Source organism: Verruconis gallopava (genome assembly GCF_000836295.1).
Source record: "Verruconis gallopava strain CBS 43764 unplaced genomic scaffold supercont1.4, whole genome shotgun sequence".
Taxonomy (NCBI): Eukaryota; Fungi; Ascomycota; class Dothideomycetes; order Venturiales; family Sympoventuriaceae; genus Verruconis; species Verruconis gallopava.
This window is the reverse complement of record NW_015622140.1, coordinates 248,182-266,630: the sequence shown is the minus strand read 5'-3', so window position 1 is coordinate 266,630 and position 18,449 is coordinate 248,182. Positions and strand designations below refer to the sequence as shown.

The following is an 18,449-nucleotide window of genomic DNA, read 5'->3' as shown; positions in this document are numbered from 1 at the left end:
GAAGACGGAGGACGTGCGGTCGGGATGTGCTGGACGGCGTGAGGAATGCGAAGCATGAGCTTCTTTAGCCGAAACACGAGCCTAACTTGATGTACGGTAATGGTCCAAACACCTACGCTCATCGGACGCCGGGTAGAATAGAACACTTTGACAAGCTTTGCATGCGATCAGATCACGACCATCCCAAGCCGAAGTCCGCAACGTCGACAAAATGTTCTCACCTGAATTCTGTCAACGATACAAGGCTGCTCGCGTGGCAGCCTCGTTCATCACCACTGGCCTACCGACATGCAGTGCGGCCTTCAGCTGCCAAGGGCAGCATGCACATACCGTGCCCTTCTGCCCAGGATAAATGCACAACATGTTGCAGGACCTGCATTCTTATGACTCGCATCAAAAATACGTGTGTTTCTTCGCCAAGGCACGAATCGGACGTATTCCTCCTAAATCCACCAAGCCAATGACCAGGTGTTCGGGGACGGTTCTGGTTCCGACTGAGCTTCACCCCTGACGTGTAGCCTCTTCCCTGACACTTCATGACATTGCAGGACAAACCCGTGCAATGATAAGAAGGAGCCTCGTGATCACCGCGAACGCCAGAGCAACATTCATATTCCTTTCCCGTCTCATTAACATGATAGGCTAAGCACAGCGTATTTGTGATTCGTCTATGCACCGTACGAGCTTTTCTCATCAGAAGGCAGATACAATTTTAATGAAGAAAAAAAAATTCCATCTCCCGTTTGAAATCCCGATTGTAAGGCGTGAAACTCGGCCCGAGTCATTCACCAGTCATCATCATCATTTCTACGTGAGTGCATGGCAGCCTGCCGCTGTCTCAACGCTTCAGCCAAGCTACCGGCAACACTTCCACCACTGTCTCTCGCACTAGCTCCCGAACCAGAATAACCACTATCTCTCTCAGCTGCTCCAGCTGGCATGGGGACAGGCTTCTTCCCGGCAGGCCGCTTAGTTGGAGGGACGGGAGGTCCGGGCTTACCCTTAGCCGCAGCCGATGCTCCATTGACGCCATTAGCTGGCGGTACGGGGCGTGGTGCTACAGGGGGAGGTGGAGGGGGTGCTTGCTGGACAATCTCTTCCATATACGCTGATGGAACCCAGCCCGATGCAGATCCGTCTTTGCGTTTAGCCAACCACCATCCTGTGCACTGTGTGAGCTACTGGCATTAATTTGAGTGTTATAGAGTGGAGCCTACCGTTGTCTTCTTTCTGTACGATGATAACGACGTCGTCTTTCTTGACACTCATCTCACCACTTGTTTGTCCAACAAAGTCATACAACGCCTTGCAAGTAGGTTCCCTAGACACGGGCGGGGCAGGCGGAGGTGGGGGTGGAGGCGCTCTTGTAGATGACGCGGCAGATGCTGCAGACGTGTGGCTGTCGAAACCGTTTGCAACTGCAGCAGCTGGTTGAGGCTGAGGTACGACCCTGTTTTGAGCAGCCGGCATTGGCTTGGCCGACTGATTTCTTGCTGCAGCTGAGAGCTTGCCCATTTGACCCCCAGGTCCGCCAGCCTTGAGAAGTTTGCCCTTCGTGATTGCCCTAGCAGGTTTTTGCCGACCTTTCGGGGTTGGCTTGGACACAGAGTTTGGTGGCTCCCCTGGGCCTGTGTGAATAGTACCACTCTTGTAAACGTCGTCACGCGGTACATTAGGGTCCTTCTGAGCCTTGACTACTGCCATCTTGCCAGGCTTCTTCGCGTATTCGATCTGGGGTCCAATTCTGAGGTCAAGCGACCCGCGATTGGCGTTCTTTAAATGAGTAAAGAACTCAGTCTTAAACACGCAATTGACCAATGGATCTGGCTCTTGCGCTGACCCGATGCCAATGGAGAACCAGTCGTCTTTTAGATTTGAGCATCCAATGAACTTGATGGCACCCAGATTGATTGTTCGTTCAGTTACGATCTGAACCTGACGTTGCACCAGAACCTGCTTGACAAGGTAGATATTCTTGTTGGTAAGGATCAGTATACGAGCTTCTGGCTTTGACGATCGTCCCAATTTGGAAACGAGCACTTCGGCTCGGCAAGAGAAAAGCACAGGCTCGCCTCTAGGAAGATTGATGGCGCTGGCAACGATCTCTCCGAACCCTCCAGCGTTCGCGATGCCGAGATAGTCGCCCAAAAACCGCCTGTAGCCTACCAAGCTGTACCTTCTTCGTTCTTTTCGGCCAGCCAGGATTTGATGTCCTTGGTCACGCAATTGGATGAACTCAAAGCCACCATTGATGCGTCGCCACCAGCGTTGAATACGCGTCGCACATTCGGCTCTATAACGAAGATAGTTTCTCCATGCACGTTGGATTCTGATAGCCATATTATGCCAATAGCGATCACGCATAGTTTCGAGGGCAAACAATGTCTCTGGAGTCTTGATGAAAGCTTTAGTCACACCCATCTGGTACTCTTCCACTGGAATATTCGTGTCCTTGAGAATTTGCTTTGTTCCTGATAGATAATCGCCAGTCCAAGTATAATCGCCAGCATATGAGGTCTTGGGAGATAATAGGTAAAAGCGTTCCACAAATTTTTCGAAGGTTTGGCGATAAGCGAAGCCTGCACGTCGAATACGGACGTTCTCTTGGAGACCGAGGTACTTGATTTGATGCAGTACATTGGCAGAGTTGTATTCAGACGGTGACTTGTTCTCGTTCGGCTTGATGGTCCGGATATACGACGGGGAACATTTCATGAGCGTGGCGACTAGATCATTTGCTGACACTTTGATCTTATCTCCAGCAGTTGGTGGCCGTCTCTTGCTATCCGTGTCGACTGGTGCTGGAAATAGGGTGTGGAGGAATTGATTGCTTGTCTGACTAACAAGAACGAGAAGGTCCTTTAGTAACTGGTCTTTGTTCTTGTCTGTCATTCCTTCAACAGCGTATGCAACATCGCCAGCGTAGTGCTTGATGATAAATTGACCTTGCCTTGGCTGGAAGTATTGGTTTGAAGCCAGAGCATTCAATCTTTGCACAAATGTCTGGTCTGCAGCCGCGGGGTCCGCATGAGCTGTAGCGCATGCATCGTTAAGCGCCGCGAAAACTCCGGGAGGCCGCTTCTCTTCGATTAACTCGCAAACGACCTTGTTGTCGAAGTACTTTATTGGCGTCCATTTAATTTGTTCTCTTGCGTACTCTTCCTGCTCAGTCTTCAATGTTAATTGAATGAAGATCTGCTGCAACTTCTCGTTCACGTAATTGATACACAACTGTTCAAAGCTGTTCCTCTCAAAAATCTCGAAGCCGTAAATATCTAGGATGCCAATCGAATAAGCCGACGCACCACGAGCCCTCAACGACTCGTTGACACGTTGTACGATCCAATCGAACAAGTTGAAGTAGATAGCTTTCGCAAGAGCATCTCGAACTGCACCTGCTTGTGGGATGTTGAGCGGAACGTCATAAACCGAGCCTCTCCTACCACCTCTGCTTGTCTCCAATATTCTCTGTGTCAGAGCTTTGTTGACATGTGCGGAGTCCACTTCCAGCAAATACGCCACAAAGTCAACCACGGACTGGTCCGCGATTGCTGCGTTGCCTTCTTTGTCTTCGACAAAGGTGATATTTCCTAGCCACAAAATAGCTGCTAGCATGCGAAAAATATTGTCTTGTTCCGCTTGCTGCAGACCAATGACCTTCATGGCGTTCAAAGTGTCTTTGAAATCGCCATGGTCGTCGATGCCTGCAACGTCAAAACACTTCGATCGACTTGTATAAAGATATGACTTTGGCTCCTGAACACCGAATATTTCTCTGTAATTTTGTGACGCGGCTTTCGTGAACTGATAAAAAATATGGAAATTCCTCTCGTTAGTGATTTGCCCTACCACTCGGGACTTCTCCAAGAGGTAATTGTTGATGTTCGCTCCCACAGGCTCGCCTTGTTGGTTGAAGTGGATCTCCAGATATTTCCCAAATCGCGAAGAATTATTGTTCCTGAGAGTCTTTGCGTTACCGAAGCTTTCAAGGAGAGGATTCGTCGCGAGAACCATGTCCTTAATCTGCTGAATCGACGAATCGCTGCCACCTGATACGTTCGCGATGTATTGCATTATTCGTTTTGCCGCCTCCGTCTTCCCTGCTCCTGATTCACCAGAGATGATAATACACTGGTTCTCGTTGTACGCCTTCATATTGTAGTACGCCGACTCCGCAATGGCGAATACGTGAGGGGGCATTTCTAATCTGTTCTTGCCCTGGTAACTGTGTAGGACGTCATCTGTGTAAATCCCAAGGTCCCTGAACGGGTTGACCGAGACCAAGACATGGCCGATGTATGTCTACTGCTCCGTCAGCAAAGCACAATCGCGTGCCCAACATATAGAAGACATACGTATATCTCGCCGTTCTCAAACCGCTTCTTCAGGTTATCATTGATCGCCTCATTGGAGATCTTGCTGATTAGCGTCAAATCCGACACGCCGACCTCCTTCTTCTTGTTTGTTTCGTAGAGAGCCTTCTTGATACCTTGTCCGCCGGTAGAACGGCCGCCGCCTCCCGCGGACGGCTGCGCGTCCTTCTTGCGGCCGGCTCTTCTGCTCACAGCAGGCTAGTTATTGCGACAGTAAGCACATGTACGACTCAACGAAAAGGTACAGAGGCAAGGCGGCTGTCCATACCATAGTGTCTTAGGTAGCGCCCCTTTGTAGACTGCCCCGCCGAGACAGGAGGCTGTAGAAGATGGTGAAGCGAGTAGTAGGGATTGAATCGGAAACGCTGCGCTGAGCGAAGAGAGTAGGAAGAATGGGGAATAGGAGGACGGCGGAAGCGCTGGGCTCTACGAAGTACACAGTAGCAATTTGTTGCGTCTGAGGTTTGAGAGCCTGCCCTGTCGGTGCCCAGCGACCGGGCCGCATTTGCTGTTGGGTGACGCAGCTGCACCGCCTCTTTCTGCACTTCGGTGGCTAAACCGGCTTAGTCATCGCCAAATTCTTCATCTTCCCTTCAGACATCGTCGCTCGATTCCGCGATTGTGCACGTATGAGGAATTCCGACGCGCAAGCGCCCTCGGCAGAGAACTGCCCATCTTACGTGTGTTTGCCCTCCTTTAAAATTGTGGCACGCAGAAGATTGCGTATGCGCATTCTGTCCAATCCGAACAGGAATGAGACCTTAATCGTTCCTGAAGGCAACAGCAAAATGGTCTTGGCATTTGATAGCGTTTACGCTCTACGTGACAGCAGAACATCGGAAACCAACCCATTTCATCCTGGAGGAAACACGAAGACGTAGACCCGATAGAACAGTACCAAGATGTCAACGATAGTAAAAATCTACAATGCGTGGTTCGACTGTGGGTGTCATTGGACCCTGATATCCCCGCCAAACCTACCCACGGTCGTCCACTCCTCCTTCTTGCCCTCGCTGAGCTGTGGCCCATTCCATTGAACCCTCTGCACGTCGCTGGATGGACTGCAGCCCAAACCGCCTGCTGCTACCCACTGACCAACAACTTCGACGACAAACTGCAGCTTGTCGCGAAGCAGATTTACTTGCGTGGTATAGATCTTCTCTCTAGAGCTGGCTGCCGAGACGAACATCAACTCTGCAGGAGAACCAGAAAGCAGCTCGCGTGAGCGGATGTACTTAAATGGTAGGTCGCCGTGCTCTTTGAGATGGACCATGGCATCGACAGAGAGACATGTGAAGTTGACGAAGGTGCCATCTGCGGATAGGACGAGCTTTGTGTGGTCTGGGAAGTTGAACTGAGTCTTGGTTAGCACCTGGAACACGAGATATGCCGTCCACCAGACCTACCTGGAGAGCCCCGTCATTAAAGCCCCAGACGCCAACGGCACCCAGCCTCTGATAGAACCGCGGGAAGATCGGATCACCGTTGGCATCCACGATGGTCTCGCTCTGAACTTGCGATTCGCCAAGTTGAGCACACATGTACTTTGCAAACTTGGCCCAGAGGATCCCAGCCGTCTTCTTTCGTTCGGATGACAATGCTCCCTTCAGAAGCTCATCCCTCGGATTTTGGACCCAGTATTCTATTGGTACACTGTTGATTCTCTCCATATCCTTACCAACTAGCTGTAGGTGCCGATATCCGTCTCGGACGACAGCATGAGTAACGGGGTGTTTTGATGTTGAGTTGAACAGGCAGCCAATGGTTCCGTCTTCCAGGACATAACCTACACCATGTTTCCGTGCGTAATCTACCCATTTAGCAACAAATGGTAAATTAAATGGCCTATATCCTCGCCTCCCTTTAGGCTGATCGCCTTTCAGTGCCGCGGCGATGTTGTCTCTAAGCCGCGATGCCCGCTCCAGCACATCTGAAGGATCCGTACATGAATTCAACTTACTTGAAGGTTGACTGGCGGCGGAACTTGATTCGCTGTCTTGAATAATGACAAACTCGGTGGGCGGTTTGGTTTTAGGTGGTTTCTCTTGCCTGGAAACCTTTCGCGTCGTTCCTAATCTTCTCGCTGGTGCATCCATAGCAGCGGGTTTTCTTTCTCGGATTGTGCTTAAAGGTACTTCAGCGATCTCTTCTTGCCTCTTGGTTGTTCCATGTTCTCTCGAGGTCGCGTCTCTTCTTGACGGTTTCCTATTTAGTGCTGGCTTCCCTGGTATCTCATCTTCTTCAGCTTCTTGAGCTCTCACAGTTCCCACTTGTCGAGCTTCTGAGGCTTTAATCCTTGGAATCGCCCTCCTCTCTGTTGCAGCTTGCGAACAGACCGGCTTGGTTTCTACTCGTCTCTTTGTGTTGCTTGCCTGCCGCTTTAACGTCTGCACAGGTTCCACAACTTGCACGTCGTCAACCAGCGGATCCATGTTTTCCTTCAGCATGTCCAAAGTCTGTTGAGGGATGCTTCGCACGCCAATTGTCTTATTAGGTCGTTCATTTCCACTGAGCTCTACCAGTTTCCTGCTCTTTTTTGCTGTTATTTTTTCATCGCCACTATCGTTTGACGCGTTTTGGACACTGTCCAAAAGAGTGTCTCTGTCCGGAAATGGCAAGTAGACTGAATTCTTTGGCATGGGCACGATGGGCGCTCGTCCTGCCGCAACTTCTCTCTCACAGTCTTTGACGATGGAAATGATGCGTTTTGCGCCATTGAGCGGAAATATCTGTCCAGGAGCATACTCTCCAACCCCCGAAGCCTTGCAAAGTCTGAACCATGACTCCGAGTATCCCCTTTTGATTGTTTCTGCGCCTGGAGGCTTCACAGGAGGCCAATTCGGTTTGGTCTTCGTACATGTACTGTCTAGAGTCTCCGGTATAAATTGCAACTTAAAGAATGCATGACTGACAATCTGGTCCGGACCAGGCCTTTCCTCTTCGTCGTAAACCAGCAGTGAGCTTACTAGATCCTTCAGATCATTTGAAATATCATTCTTGTGCACCGCAACATCTGGCCATTCATAACGCATCGCCAATGCTTTCTTGTATATTTCTTCCTTGCTTGAAGAGTGGAACGGGGCTTTGCCGACTGCGAGTGTGTACAAGATGATACCTATCGACCATAGATCGGCCTTGTCGTTGTGTCCTTGTTTCTCTAGAATCTCTGGCGCGAGATAGTTGGGCGTTCCACACATCGTAGTCCGTCTGATCCCAACATCCTTTGAAGATACCAGCACGGCGGCAAGTCCAAAGTCTGCAATCTTGATGTTCATGTTGTTATCCAAGAGTATATTGCCAGTTTTCAAATCTCGATGCACTATGTTGCGGTAATGCAGATACTTGACGGCACCGCACAGCTGGATCAGGAATCGTCGTATCTCCGGCATAGTGAAAAACTTGCGCTGCTTAAGCGCATCCGCAAGCGACCCATTGTGGCAAAGCTCTAAGACAACGTATGTGTTCTCCTCAAATGAAAAGGCGCGATAGAACTCTACGATGTTAGGGTGGTGCAACTTCGAGTGTAGTTGTAGCTCGGAGGCGAACTGTTTTGAAAAGACGGTCAGCTAACAATTCCCAGACTCCTTTACACATACTAAATGCAAGAGAATTATTCTCACTTTTTGTATTATTCTCTTGTCTTTCTGGTTCTTGACAATCTTCAGTGCAACGATTTTGCCGGTAGACTTGTTGTTCTGGTGTAGCTCAGCGGAGTAGCAGATTGCGAATCCGCCATTTCCTAGCTTCTTGCCTATGTGATACTGATAGCCCTTATGCTCGCGAACTACCGCTGGTGGGGGATCAGCTAGCAACGACATTATTTCATTCGTAGTCGACGATGTGGTGGTGCTGCGAAACGATAGTTGGTCGTGGTGCGTTCAATGTTTGGGGTCGTGTTTACAATAGCAACAGGTAGGGGTCCAGTTATACGGTGAGCAAGGTACACCTCAACTTGATTCGAACGTAGGCGGGCCAGCAGTCATAGTCGAACGAATTCCTTGGGCAACACAAAAAGCCATCAATACTAACTGGACATTAGAGACAAATCTTTTTGTGGGCGGGACTTCGAACAATGTGCACTTTTTTTCCGCTCTCGCATCGGTAGCGTTGTTGACAACCAGCAAACATCATGTCTTTGACATTCAAGCTTGGCTCGCTAGCCATCAGAACGCTTGCAAAGCCACTTAGTGTACGCGCTCCAGGATAATGATGGAGTTTTGATTTTCTTGGGCTGATAATCTCTAGAATTACATCAAACGAAATGCGATGCAACATGAGAACTTCCGGCGGCTATGTGTTGGTTTTGCGCAACGATTGCACAGAGTGGACATGCGATTGCGTATTGGGCTGTTACAAGACCCCGCTGCAATCGAGAGGCAAATTCAACGTGAAGTCAAGGAGGCGGAAAAGAGAAGGCTGAAAGATGCAATCCCTACGGTCAAAACCGAAGCGGAGACACTCGCAGAGGAGGCAGCCAAGAGTAAAGAGAGGAAAGAGGCAGAAGAGTACGTCAAAGCGACGCTTAAAGCGCCACGTATACGACCACTCAGCGAGAATAAAGCCATAGAAACCGGCGCGAATTTCATTGCCGAGGCTTTTTTGTTTTTGGTCGCAGGTGGACTGATTCTAGCAGAAAGCTGGCGCAGAGACCGCAAGGAGAAGAAGCAAGATGCTGAAGTCAACGACGCCCTGCTCATCGCGGAGAGGGAGAGGGAGGAAATGAAGCAGAAGCTCGAGCTTCTGCAAGCTGAGATCGAGGCTTTGATGGACAACAAGAGACCATTCGACTCTGTGCGTGCCGCCGCAGTAGCGTCGATTCGTCAGATTCCCTCTACGCATCACACATCAACAAAGTCTGTGAGTAGCGAGACCGGTGTGAATGGAAATGAGAAGAGCGCATCGGGCGCCGCAGGAGCGACAGCATCACACGCTCCGCCGGCAGAGTCACAGAGCATTCCGTCGTCACCAGCAAAGCCATCTGACTCAACCAAAATGGCGAGAGATGCTTCGAATGAGCCATCTTTAACAAGATCATCTTGGCTTCCGAGCTGGCTGGGAGGGAGTAACTCAAAGCCCAGTTCCTCCTGACGCTCGGTCCAGACATGACGAGATCTGAGAGCTATGTAAATGTTGCTTGTATATAACACTCTGCATCTTTTTGCCCTACAGAGTAATCGTTCATGGCGGATGGTTAAACCCATCCTGACCAAAAAGAAGAAAAAAAAGAAGATAAGAAAGAAATGAATTCCACTCTGACACATACAAATTCGGAATAGATGGGTACACGCCGCAAGCATCCATTACATCTAGATCCGAACACCATCCACAGAGTTCCTGGCGACTCAGAGCTCAGCCGGGCAGTGACAGAGGAGATCGGAGGCGTGGAAGTGATGAATCAAGTTAGACTCCACTCGGTCTCAGCCGGCCGCATTCGGAGCTATTGAACCCTGAAGCTTGGCAGGCAACCAAGGATGGTGATGAGGGTCGCGTTGCGTTTTCACTCCTGTTAAACGCATGCAGAGATCCAACTATCCCAACTATTATGTTTCTTCTCTACAACACATCCTGAAGCCGAGATCTCAGCGAACTTGGCGCTATCGACAGCCCAACGAACCATCTCGTACACGTCGCCTGCCGATCTTCCTTTGCTTGCATCTCATCTCGCCTAGAGCACGCTCTCACGCCGTACGTGCAACAGCTATCCACTTGTCGTCACCGTACAAAGCGAGGCATCGTCGCCCGTGGAGAACATTGATGCAGAGCTAAAGCGAGCCAAGTAAGGCAAGAAGACCTCATCTATAGATGCGCACCGGCCTGCCATCGTAGCTACACGTCCTCGGCGCAATGGAAGCAAACCCCAATCGCGATGGCTGGAGCCAGTCTGGTCAAACCTCAAATACCACCTCAAACCCGTCGCAACCACCGTCTGGGCCAAATGGCGCTCCAGTATTACCGCCTCCGCAAGGTAAGCATGCTTCCTGAGCTATTTTGAGATGGACATGCTAAAATGACTTCTGCCCAGCATCATTCTTTTCTGGACCGCCGCCCGCACATAACCTGCCTGGCATAGCCGGCCTTACTCAAGCATCACAGTCACATCCATCGCAACCCGTGCAGCATACGACCTCCAGATCCGAGCCTGGCGCACCATCAAATGCTCTACCAGTTCCTCAACCACCGACCTCCCACGGCTTCTCGGCTATAAACCAACATCAATCTCAAAGTCAGAGCAATATGGATGCTGAACGAGAACGCATGCAACGGGAGATGGAGGAGATTGCTCGGAGGGAAGCTGAGCAGAGAGACCTACGAGAAAGGCAGTTCCGCGAGCAGCAGCAACACGAGCCGCAGATCATCCATCAACCTGTAGCTGTGCCACCGAATGTACGCTCAATACATGGTCCGAATGGGTTGCTAGGAAATCCAAACGCAGCTGCGACATCTTCTGCACCTGGTCAATCAGGGGTAGGAACTTCTCAAGGCCTCTTCCCCGGTGCTCAAATCGGCCCGGATCACAACGTTCGCACGCAGCAACCAGCTGGAACAGCACAGCCGGCAGTTATACCGTTTGGCCAATCAGCTGTTCAAAGTGCACCCATGAATCAGGCGCAACAACCGATTCTCAATGATGCACTCAGCTACTTAGACCAAGTAAAGGTGCAGTTTGCCGATCACCCAGACGTGTACAACCGCTTTCTCGATATTATGAAAGATTTCAAAAGTGGTGCTATCGATACACCAGGTGTCATTGAGAGAGTTTCGCAACTTTTTGCTGGAAACCCTGCACTTATTCAAGGTTTCAACACTTTCCTTCCTCCAGGCTATAAAATCGAATGTGGTGCAGGCAACGACCCAAATGCGATCAGGGTGACCACGCCAATGGGTACCACTGTCTCTACGATGCCGGCGCCGCGACCCGTTTCTCCAATGCGAGGACCAGCTCCAAATGGCGCAGTTGCAAATCCGCCTGAACGGGCTTTCTGGCATCAGCAGCAACCGGGAGGAGTAGATTCACGCTTCAGTCCTGATGGACGGCAGAATATGGCTCAGCCAGTATTTGCAAACCAAGGCGCACCCACCTCACATCCCACTAGTTCTCCAGAAGTTTACCGCCAACAGCAAGCTGAAGCTGCAGCTATTCACAGGGTAGAGCAGCAAAATGTCGCGCAACTCGGCAATGCGGCGGCGGCGGCTTCTGGCAGAGACCTGTCGGGTAGAAGCGGCCTCCTTGGCTCTCCTGGTGATGCGAGTGCGCCAATTCACCCACCAATGAATGGCGTCAACCCGGGGGCAGCAATGATGGTAAATGGTGGAATGGAGAAACGTGGTCCTGTAGAGTTCAATCATGCCATCAGCTACGTGAACAAGATCAAGGTAAGAGTTTTTCAAAGAGACAAAAGATGTTCAAGAATGCTAACCGCGGCTTAGAATCGGTTTGCGCAGCAACCAGATATCTACAAGCAGTTTCTTGAAATCTTGCAAACTTACCAGCGAGAATCTAAGCCAATTCAAGACGTCTATGCACAGGTCACACGCCTATTTGAAACCGCCCCAGATCTTCTTGAAGACTTCAAGCAATTTCTTCCGGAATCGGCTGCTTCAAATCAAAATAAGGCACCTGCCAGATCAGGCGGAGAAGACGCATTTCCCCTTAGTAGCACAAGAAACGAACCCACTTACATTGCTGCTGCATCCGCCAACAGTCATCTGCACCAGACGCCTCGGCCGGAACAGCACCATAGACTCCCGCCCATTGGCAACTTTGCTCCCACTCCGAGCGTAAATAGAGACAATAAACGCAAGCGAAGCGATAGGCAAGGCGGTGCTCCGTCCATAACGCCAATTGCACCCGAGGTGAATAACGTGGCTGGTCGAACTGCAGTTAGCCAGCAGCCAAATGGGAATAAGGTACGTGCTACAATGCTTTCAACTTTTCTCGCATTCATGCTATGTCTTAATCATAAAGCCTATGCGTGGTTTCATCACATTTAGCAACCACTAAAGAAGCATCGACATATGTTATGAATGCTTGGACAACGTTAGTTGGGCGCCACGCTTCTTTAATTCGTTTCTGCACTTACAATTCTACGCATTCTATCTCCCACGATCTTATCACCATCTCGCAAAAACAGATCAGATCTTGTTTCTTAAATACATGGTTATCAAAGGCTAACAATAGTGTAAAGCGATTGAAGCAGACACAGCCTCCCAAACAAGCTGCACCATCGTCCGATATGTCAACCACAACACCTTCACTTATACCACCAGCACTACCTCTACCTCTCCCACCGGCGGTTTCCTTGAATGCTTCGACTGAGGACTTCAGCTTTTTCGACCGTATACGCAAGCACATTGGCAATAAATCGTTGTGGGCTGAATTCTTGAAGCTCCTCAATCTGTACAAGCACGATTTTATTGACCTTCCATTCCTCGTTTTCAAGGCTCAAGCATTCATCGGCTCGAATCCAGATCTGATGCAGCAGTTCAAGGATTACCTTAAGTACAAGGATTCAGAGTACAGGATCACAAACGAGCCACAAACTGTTAATGGTCGCATTCAACTTTCGAACTGTCGAGGTCTTGGTCCCAGCTACAGGCTGCTTCCAAAGCTCGAGACGAACAAGAAATGCAGTGGACGTGATGATTTGTGCAACTCCGTTTTGAACGACGATTGGGTGTCACATCCAACTTGGGCTTCTGAGGACTCCGGATTTGTTGCTCACCGAAAAAATGCGCACGAGGAAGGATTGCATCGTGTTGAGGAAGAGCGCCACGATTATGATTTCTATATTGAGTCTTGCCGCCGCTCAATTCAGCTGCTGGAACCAATCGCACAAGGCTTGACTGGCCTTACTCCTGAGCAGCGCATGAACTTTCAACTCGATCCCAAGCTTGGCGGCCAGAGTGAGGCCATATATCGTCGTGTAATCTACAAGATCTACGGCCGCGAGAAGGGTAACGAAGTCATCCGCGAACTATTCCGCCGCCCATACGACGTCATCCCCACTCTCCTGGCTCGCATGAAGACCCAGTGTGAACAGTGGAAGGCCGCTCAGATCCAATGGGAGAAGGTCTGGCGTGCACAAACAGATGCGCTCTTCTGGAAGAGTTTGGATCATCAAGGCGCGGCTACACGTGTTGCCGATAAGCGCCAATTCTTCGCCAAGCAGCTGATCAACGAGATCCAGGTTAAATATCAGGAGCAAAAGCGTCAACGTGAGCTTAACCGAGTCAGTGGTGTGCCTAATTGGCATTTTTCGTACTCGTGCGAGGATAAACAAATCTTGCGTGATAGTGCGGGACTGATAATCTTATACGCTGAGCAGAATTACTCAACTGAACACCCGACACTTGTACGCTCCATCAAAGAACTGCTGACTCAATTTTTCTTGCTCGATAGCAATGAGCTCGACCAAGAATCCTTTGCTCAAGATATGGATATTGACATGGACGGCCAATCTGAGACTGGTGCATCGCCACGCCAACGACCAGCTAAAGGTGGTAGGGGCGGACTACTTCGAGGCGTTCTAGACAAGACTCGACGACGTGACGCGGAAGACAGTGAGAGTCGCAGTCGCCAAAGTACACCAGACGAACCACTAGCGGAGATGTCAGATGCTCCCGAACTCTCCGCTACTGCCCAAGTCGGTGAAGATCAGCCATCAACAGACAAATGGTTCACCCATCCGACAGACAACAACATCTTGGATAGCATGAACCTCCAGCCAAATGAACCTTACAAGAGGACGGTATACAATATGTATAGCAACGCGGCGATCTACTGCTTCATGCGTCTCTTTGGAATACTAGTTGAACGCCTTGAAAAGATCAAAGCTAACGAGGAGAACGTGCGAGAAGATGTCAAATTACAGAAGGAGCGCAAGGCCGCTCATGAGCTTGGTTGGATTTCGAAGGAGCCATCCCATTACTTTGCCAACACCGATCCAGGGGCCAATTACTATGCGCAGATGCTAGACCTCTTTAAGGGCATGATCAGGCAGGATGTGGATAATGCACAAGTTGAGGATACACTTCGTCGATACTATCTTCAAGATGGTTGGCAGCTCTACTCCCTTGACAAGCTGCTCGGGGCGCTGAACAAGTTTGCCATGGGCATTTTCTTCCCAGATGCGAAAGAGAAGACACCAGAAATTTATGCCTTGTTCAAGAAGGATCGCCAACGAGGCGATGTCATCACACACAAGGATGAGGTCCATTATCGACGATCTGTGGACAGACTCGCACGCGAAGGCGAAATCTACCGTATCGGATGGGTATGTCGCGTAAATGAATTCACAGAATTCGAGGAAACTAACAATCTTCAGGATGTCAACAATTCTAGGATCACAATTCAGCTCATCAAGTCAACGGACCCAACCTTCGAAACGTCCTTACTGTCACGAGCCGAAGCATGGAAAGTCTACATCTCATCCTACGAGACCGTTTATCCCACCGAAGGTGTCGATCACTCGCTTGTCCGTCTTCCAATCCTCAAGCGCAACCTCAAGCAGCTCTTTGGCGAAACAGGCGAGCCAACGGCGAAACTCGAAGAGCTCAACATTGTAGACATAGAGCGCATGCAGTTCCGTATCTCGGCCTCCACATACCGTATGGAGGTCGAGCCGTTCAGCACAGACTTCATCGCCAACTTTAGCGGATACAGAGTCGTAAAGGATAAGGACGCTCAGGCCGAAGCGGAGCGGCGTGGTGCGGAAGTTGAAGAACGCTTCAGAGCAAATAGCGAATGGATGAAGGGGCGCAGTAAGGATGAGGTCGATGCAAAGAAGCAAGAATTTGCGGAGAGATTCAATCAGGTGATTGAACCGCCGAGAAGGAGATAGCGAGTAGGATGTGTGCTTAGGGGTTTCATGCATTAATCTGCATGTCTTTTTTTCAATTTGGAGTGGCTTATTTTGCAGGTTTTCATCCCTTGTTGTGAGTTTACACTGTGCTGCTTATCTTGTAACGGCTTTATCTTGCGACGGACTCATGTATGGCAGGAACTGACTGGCTGGCGCAAGATGGACCGGACGGTATTGCCCAAGATACACAGGGCGACTTTTTTCTCCCCTTATGTAAAAGGCTTTCTCATATTTAACTGTGCTTATAGTCGAGCAACCAGCGCGATAAGGCGCAAGCACTCTTTATGAGGTTCTACTCTCCAAGTTGGTCTCGTCGCGCCTTCCTCACAGTCCTCATCGCAGCTTCCCACCCTATGTCTTATGTTTGTTTCGCCCATCCGTGTTCGACTTTCGTGTTCGCTTTTTCTGGGTGTCTTTGGAAACTTGTTTAACTCACAACAGCAACTATCACACGCTATGGCATCCATAAGACCGCTCGAGGGCGGTACAGCGTTACTACTCACATCTACACAAGTTATAACCTCTCCACTATCTGCAGTGAAGGAGCTCCTTGAAAATTCGCTAGACGCATCTGCAACCTTCATCTCGATAGAGATCTCATCCAACACAGTCAATGTGGTGCAGGTACGCGACAATGGGCACGGCATCGCCCCAGATGACCGAGGCGTGTGCTGTCGCCAAAATACAACAAGTAGGCTGAATAGCGTTGCCGATTTGAGAAACGTTGGAGGCAAAAGCTTAGGATTTAGAGGTCAGGCTTTGTTCGCCTTGGCGGAGGTAGCGGGGAAAATGGAGGTCACGACAAGAGTTGAAGGTGAAAGTGCAGCGGTTAGGCTGGATATCGGGGCGCAAGGCGAAGTCGTGACGTACGTAGACCTTGCAATCCATTTGAAATTCGCGAATGCTGAGACGCATCTAAAGAAGGACGGTGGTGTCTCAGCCAGTTGGAACCTCTGTACGCATCACAGACCTCTTTGCCAAATTCCCAGTACGTAAACAAGCGGCAGAGAAAAGCGCGGTGAAATGTCTTGCCAGCATCCGAAGATTGCTCCAAGCGTATGCGTTGGCGAGACCCAATGTGCGGCTCGCTTTACGAGTTTCGAAGATCAAGGCCAACAAGATGAGCCTGGTCTATGCCCCGGATGTGAATCAGGCGACGGTGCAAGATGCCGCATTCAAGATTATTGGCACAGAGCCCGCATCTCAATGTTCTTGGTATGCTCTCAAGGTTCACTCGTACGATGTGCAAGCTCTGCTACCCACTCCAGAAGCAGCCGCATCGAAGATCAGTAATTTTGGACACTTCGTGTCTGTTGATCGAAGACCAGTGTCTCCGACTCGGGGATTATTCAAGAAAATTTGCAAACAAATCATCGATAAAATAAGGAAAAGCAACATCACTTTGGCCAGCGTGAATAATCCTTTTTTCGTCGTCAATATTGGATGTCCCAAAGGTTGCTACGATCCTAACGTTGAGCCCGCTAAGGACGATGTTTTATTCGAAGATGAAGGACAAGTCTTCGAGGCAATCGAAAGATTGCTTGATTTGGCGTACACAAGTTGCCAAAAACCAAGCAATCGACTAGATCCCGATTCGCCGCAGTTAGGAAGGATTACCGCTCAGGCGTTGACATCTGACAATCGAGATCGAGAACATTGTCCCGATCATGAGGATGATTTTGAAGCACTCGAAACCAATCACGTCCCATCTCTTTCAAGTACAGAAGGTCGGTCATGCCTCCTCGTCGACAAAGAAAGACCTAGCAGCCCGTTCAACTACGACGAAGAACGGAATGCGGAAATGCCCACCGATGATAATGAGATTGAAGTCCCACAAGAGCAAGCAAACATCTGGAGAGCTACCATGTACGGTTGTGATGAGGATGATGTGGAATTGGTTGATTCGAGAGCACGGTCGGCTAGCGTTGACGCGATTGTGCATCCTACCGATAAAAGTGATCTCAATCCTTGGATCATTGCGAAACTTAACGCGTCGCTTAAGCGTAAAACAAAGGAAGGAGCAAGCAAAGATGTCTTAATTCCACCCACAACTACATTTACTTTATCATCTACGCCATGTTCACAAGATTATACTCAAAATAGCTTGCTTGCAACATCCGTATGTGGTGATGAAAACCTTCTGGATTCCCAGCCATGTTGCGAAGTTGAAAGAAATGAAGACCTTTTTTGGAGAAGTCAAACGCTGTTCAGTCGAAATCAACAGGAAGTCTCACGGCTTGACAGCTTACCGACACCGCTGCCATCTTCCTCTCCAGATCATCGACAATTGAAACGGATACAATCAGGAAATAGGCGTGAACAAAAGAAAAACCTCCGTAGCAAGTTCACTAACAATATTTTCGATCTACTTCAACTGGCAAAACCAAACGTTGATTGCCGCAAAACGCATAATCCAGTGAGCACAAAAGGTGAAAAGAAATTTATGAAGCGAGGCAGTAAATGCCAATTAGCATCGACAAGTTCAGTGGATACATCTCAAGCGGCGCTACTTTCAAAGCAGATTGAGTCCAGAGACTCTACGTCTAACGACGAGCAAATTAACGACTTTCGAACTCGACTCAGGCAAGCAGGTGACGTTCCATTTTCTCAACATACCCAAAAGTATAAGCAGCTTGAAATAGCACATTTTTACGGACAAAGAAATGAAGAAAAGCCGAACTTCCAACCATGTGCTTGGACGGCGGTAAACCTTGTCCAAGGCATCTTTCCGTCAAATGAGCCCATAGCGAGGCCACCAACAGCTAAGCGTCGCTGTACGACGAAGATTGCCTCTCCTGAATTGCCACATGAGCATGTCTCAGAAGGTCGCGAAACTCATCATCTTCATTACAGAATTGTACTCTCATCTACGAAGCTCGAAGAACTTACACATCTTTTTGGCAAGTATTCTCATGAAGTTGCGTTTGAGGAGAGAAATGAAGTTGTATATGGTGGGTTCGAAAGCCTGTCGCCTCTGCTGCTGATGAATGCGGGAATCAGGGCAATAGAACTACTGAGAGAGAAACTGGGTCAAGCAGAAAGATTGAATGACAATGAAGCAGTTTCGACGTACAGAAATGTACTTATCACGCTTGAAAGAACCACCACAACAGAAGAAGCGGCAAGGGTCGAAATTAGTTAAAGGGAACTTTTCCCGTCCTGGATCTTCTGGGCGTTGCTCAATTTCTGAGCGTGTATTGCGCAGTCTGCTCCT

At 49.5% G+C, this 18,449-nt stretch overlaps 5 protein-coding genes across 6 annotated transcripts; 3 read left to right on the top strand and 2 right to left on the bottom strand.

The window, feature by feature from the left end:
• Window positions 1-260: 260 nt before the first annotated feature.
• On the bottom strand, window positions 261-4,855 carry PV09_01518 (myosin-1). Its single transcript, XM_016354419.1, has 4 exons — window positions 4,642-4,855; window positions 4,356-4,571; window positions 1,218-4,302; window positions 261-1,162 (listed from the first exon to the last, which is right to left on the bottom strand). The coding sequence occupies exons 1-4, from the start codon at window positions 4,642-4,644 to the stop codon at window positions 786-788; spliced, it is 3,681 nt and encodes a 1,226-aa protein (XP_016217431.1). The 5' UTR covers window positions 4,645-4,855; the 3' UTR covers window positions 261-785.
• Window positions 4,856-5,137: 282 nt separating this feature from the next.
• Window positions 5,138-8,231, bottom strand: PV09_01517 (uncharacterized protein). Its single transcript, XM_016354418.1, has 3 exons — window positions 7,994-8,231; window positions 5,780-7,918; window positions 5,138-5,727 (listed from the first exon to the last, which is right to left on the bottom strand). The coding sequence occupies exons 1-3, from the start codon at window positions 8,189-8,191 to the stop codon at window positions 5,323-5,325; spliced, it is 2,742 nt and encodes a 913-aa protein (XP_016217430.1). The 5' UTR covers window positions 8,192-8,231; the 3' UTR covers window positions 5,138-5,322.
• A 120-nt stretch (window positions 8,232-8,351) lies between these two features.
• Window positions 8,352-9,672, top strand: PV09_01516 (uncharacterized protein). The gene is made up of 2 exons (XM_016354417.1): window positions 8,352-8,562; window positions 8,619-9,672. Exons 1-2 carry the CDS (start codon window positions 8,503-8,505, stop codon window positions 9,459-9,461), a joined length of 903 nt encoding a protein of 300 aa, XP_016217429.1. The 5' UTR covers window positions 8,352-8,502; the 3' UTR covers window positions 9,462-9,672.
• Window positions 9,673-9,890: 218 nt separating this feature from the next.
• On the top strand, window positions 9,891-15,561 carry PV09_01515. Of its 2 annotated transcripts, XM_016354416.1 has the most exons (6): window positions 9,891-10,338; window positions 10,396-11,747; window positions 11,802-12,281; window positions 12,560-14,647; window positions 14,699-15,308; window positions 15,374-15,561. In XM_016354416.1, the coding sequence occupies exons 1-5, from the start codon at window positions 10,218-10,220 to the stop codon at window positions 15,212-15,214; spliced, it is 4,557 nt and encodes a 1,518-aa protein (XP_016217428.1). In that variant the 5' UTR covers window positions 9,891-10,217; the 3' UTR covers window positions 15,215-15,308; window positions 15,374-15,561. The 2 variants fall into 2 exon arrangements, with proteins under 2 accessions (XP_016217428.1, XP_016217427.1); XM_016354415.1 differs by having other exon boundaries at window positions 14,699-15,561.
• Window positions 15,562-15,691: 130 nt separating this feature from the next.
• PV09_01514 (uncharacterized protein) lies at window positions 15,692-18,377 on the top strand (the record flags this gene model as incomplete). Its single annotated transcript, XM_016354414.1, has 2 exons — window positions 15,692-16,101; window positions 16,157-18,377. The coding sequence occupies 2 exons, from the start codon at window positions 15,692-15,694 to the stop codon at window positions 18,375-18,377; spliced, it is 2,631 nt and encodes an 876-aa protein (XP_016217426.1).
• Between the last annotated feature and the right edge of the window lie 72 nt (window positions 18,378-18,449).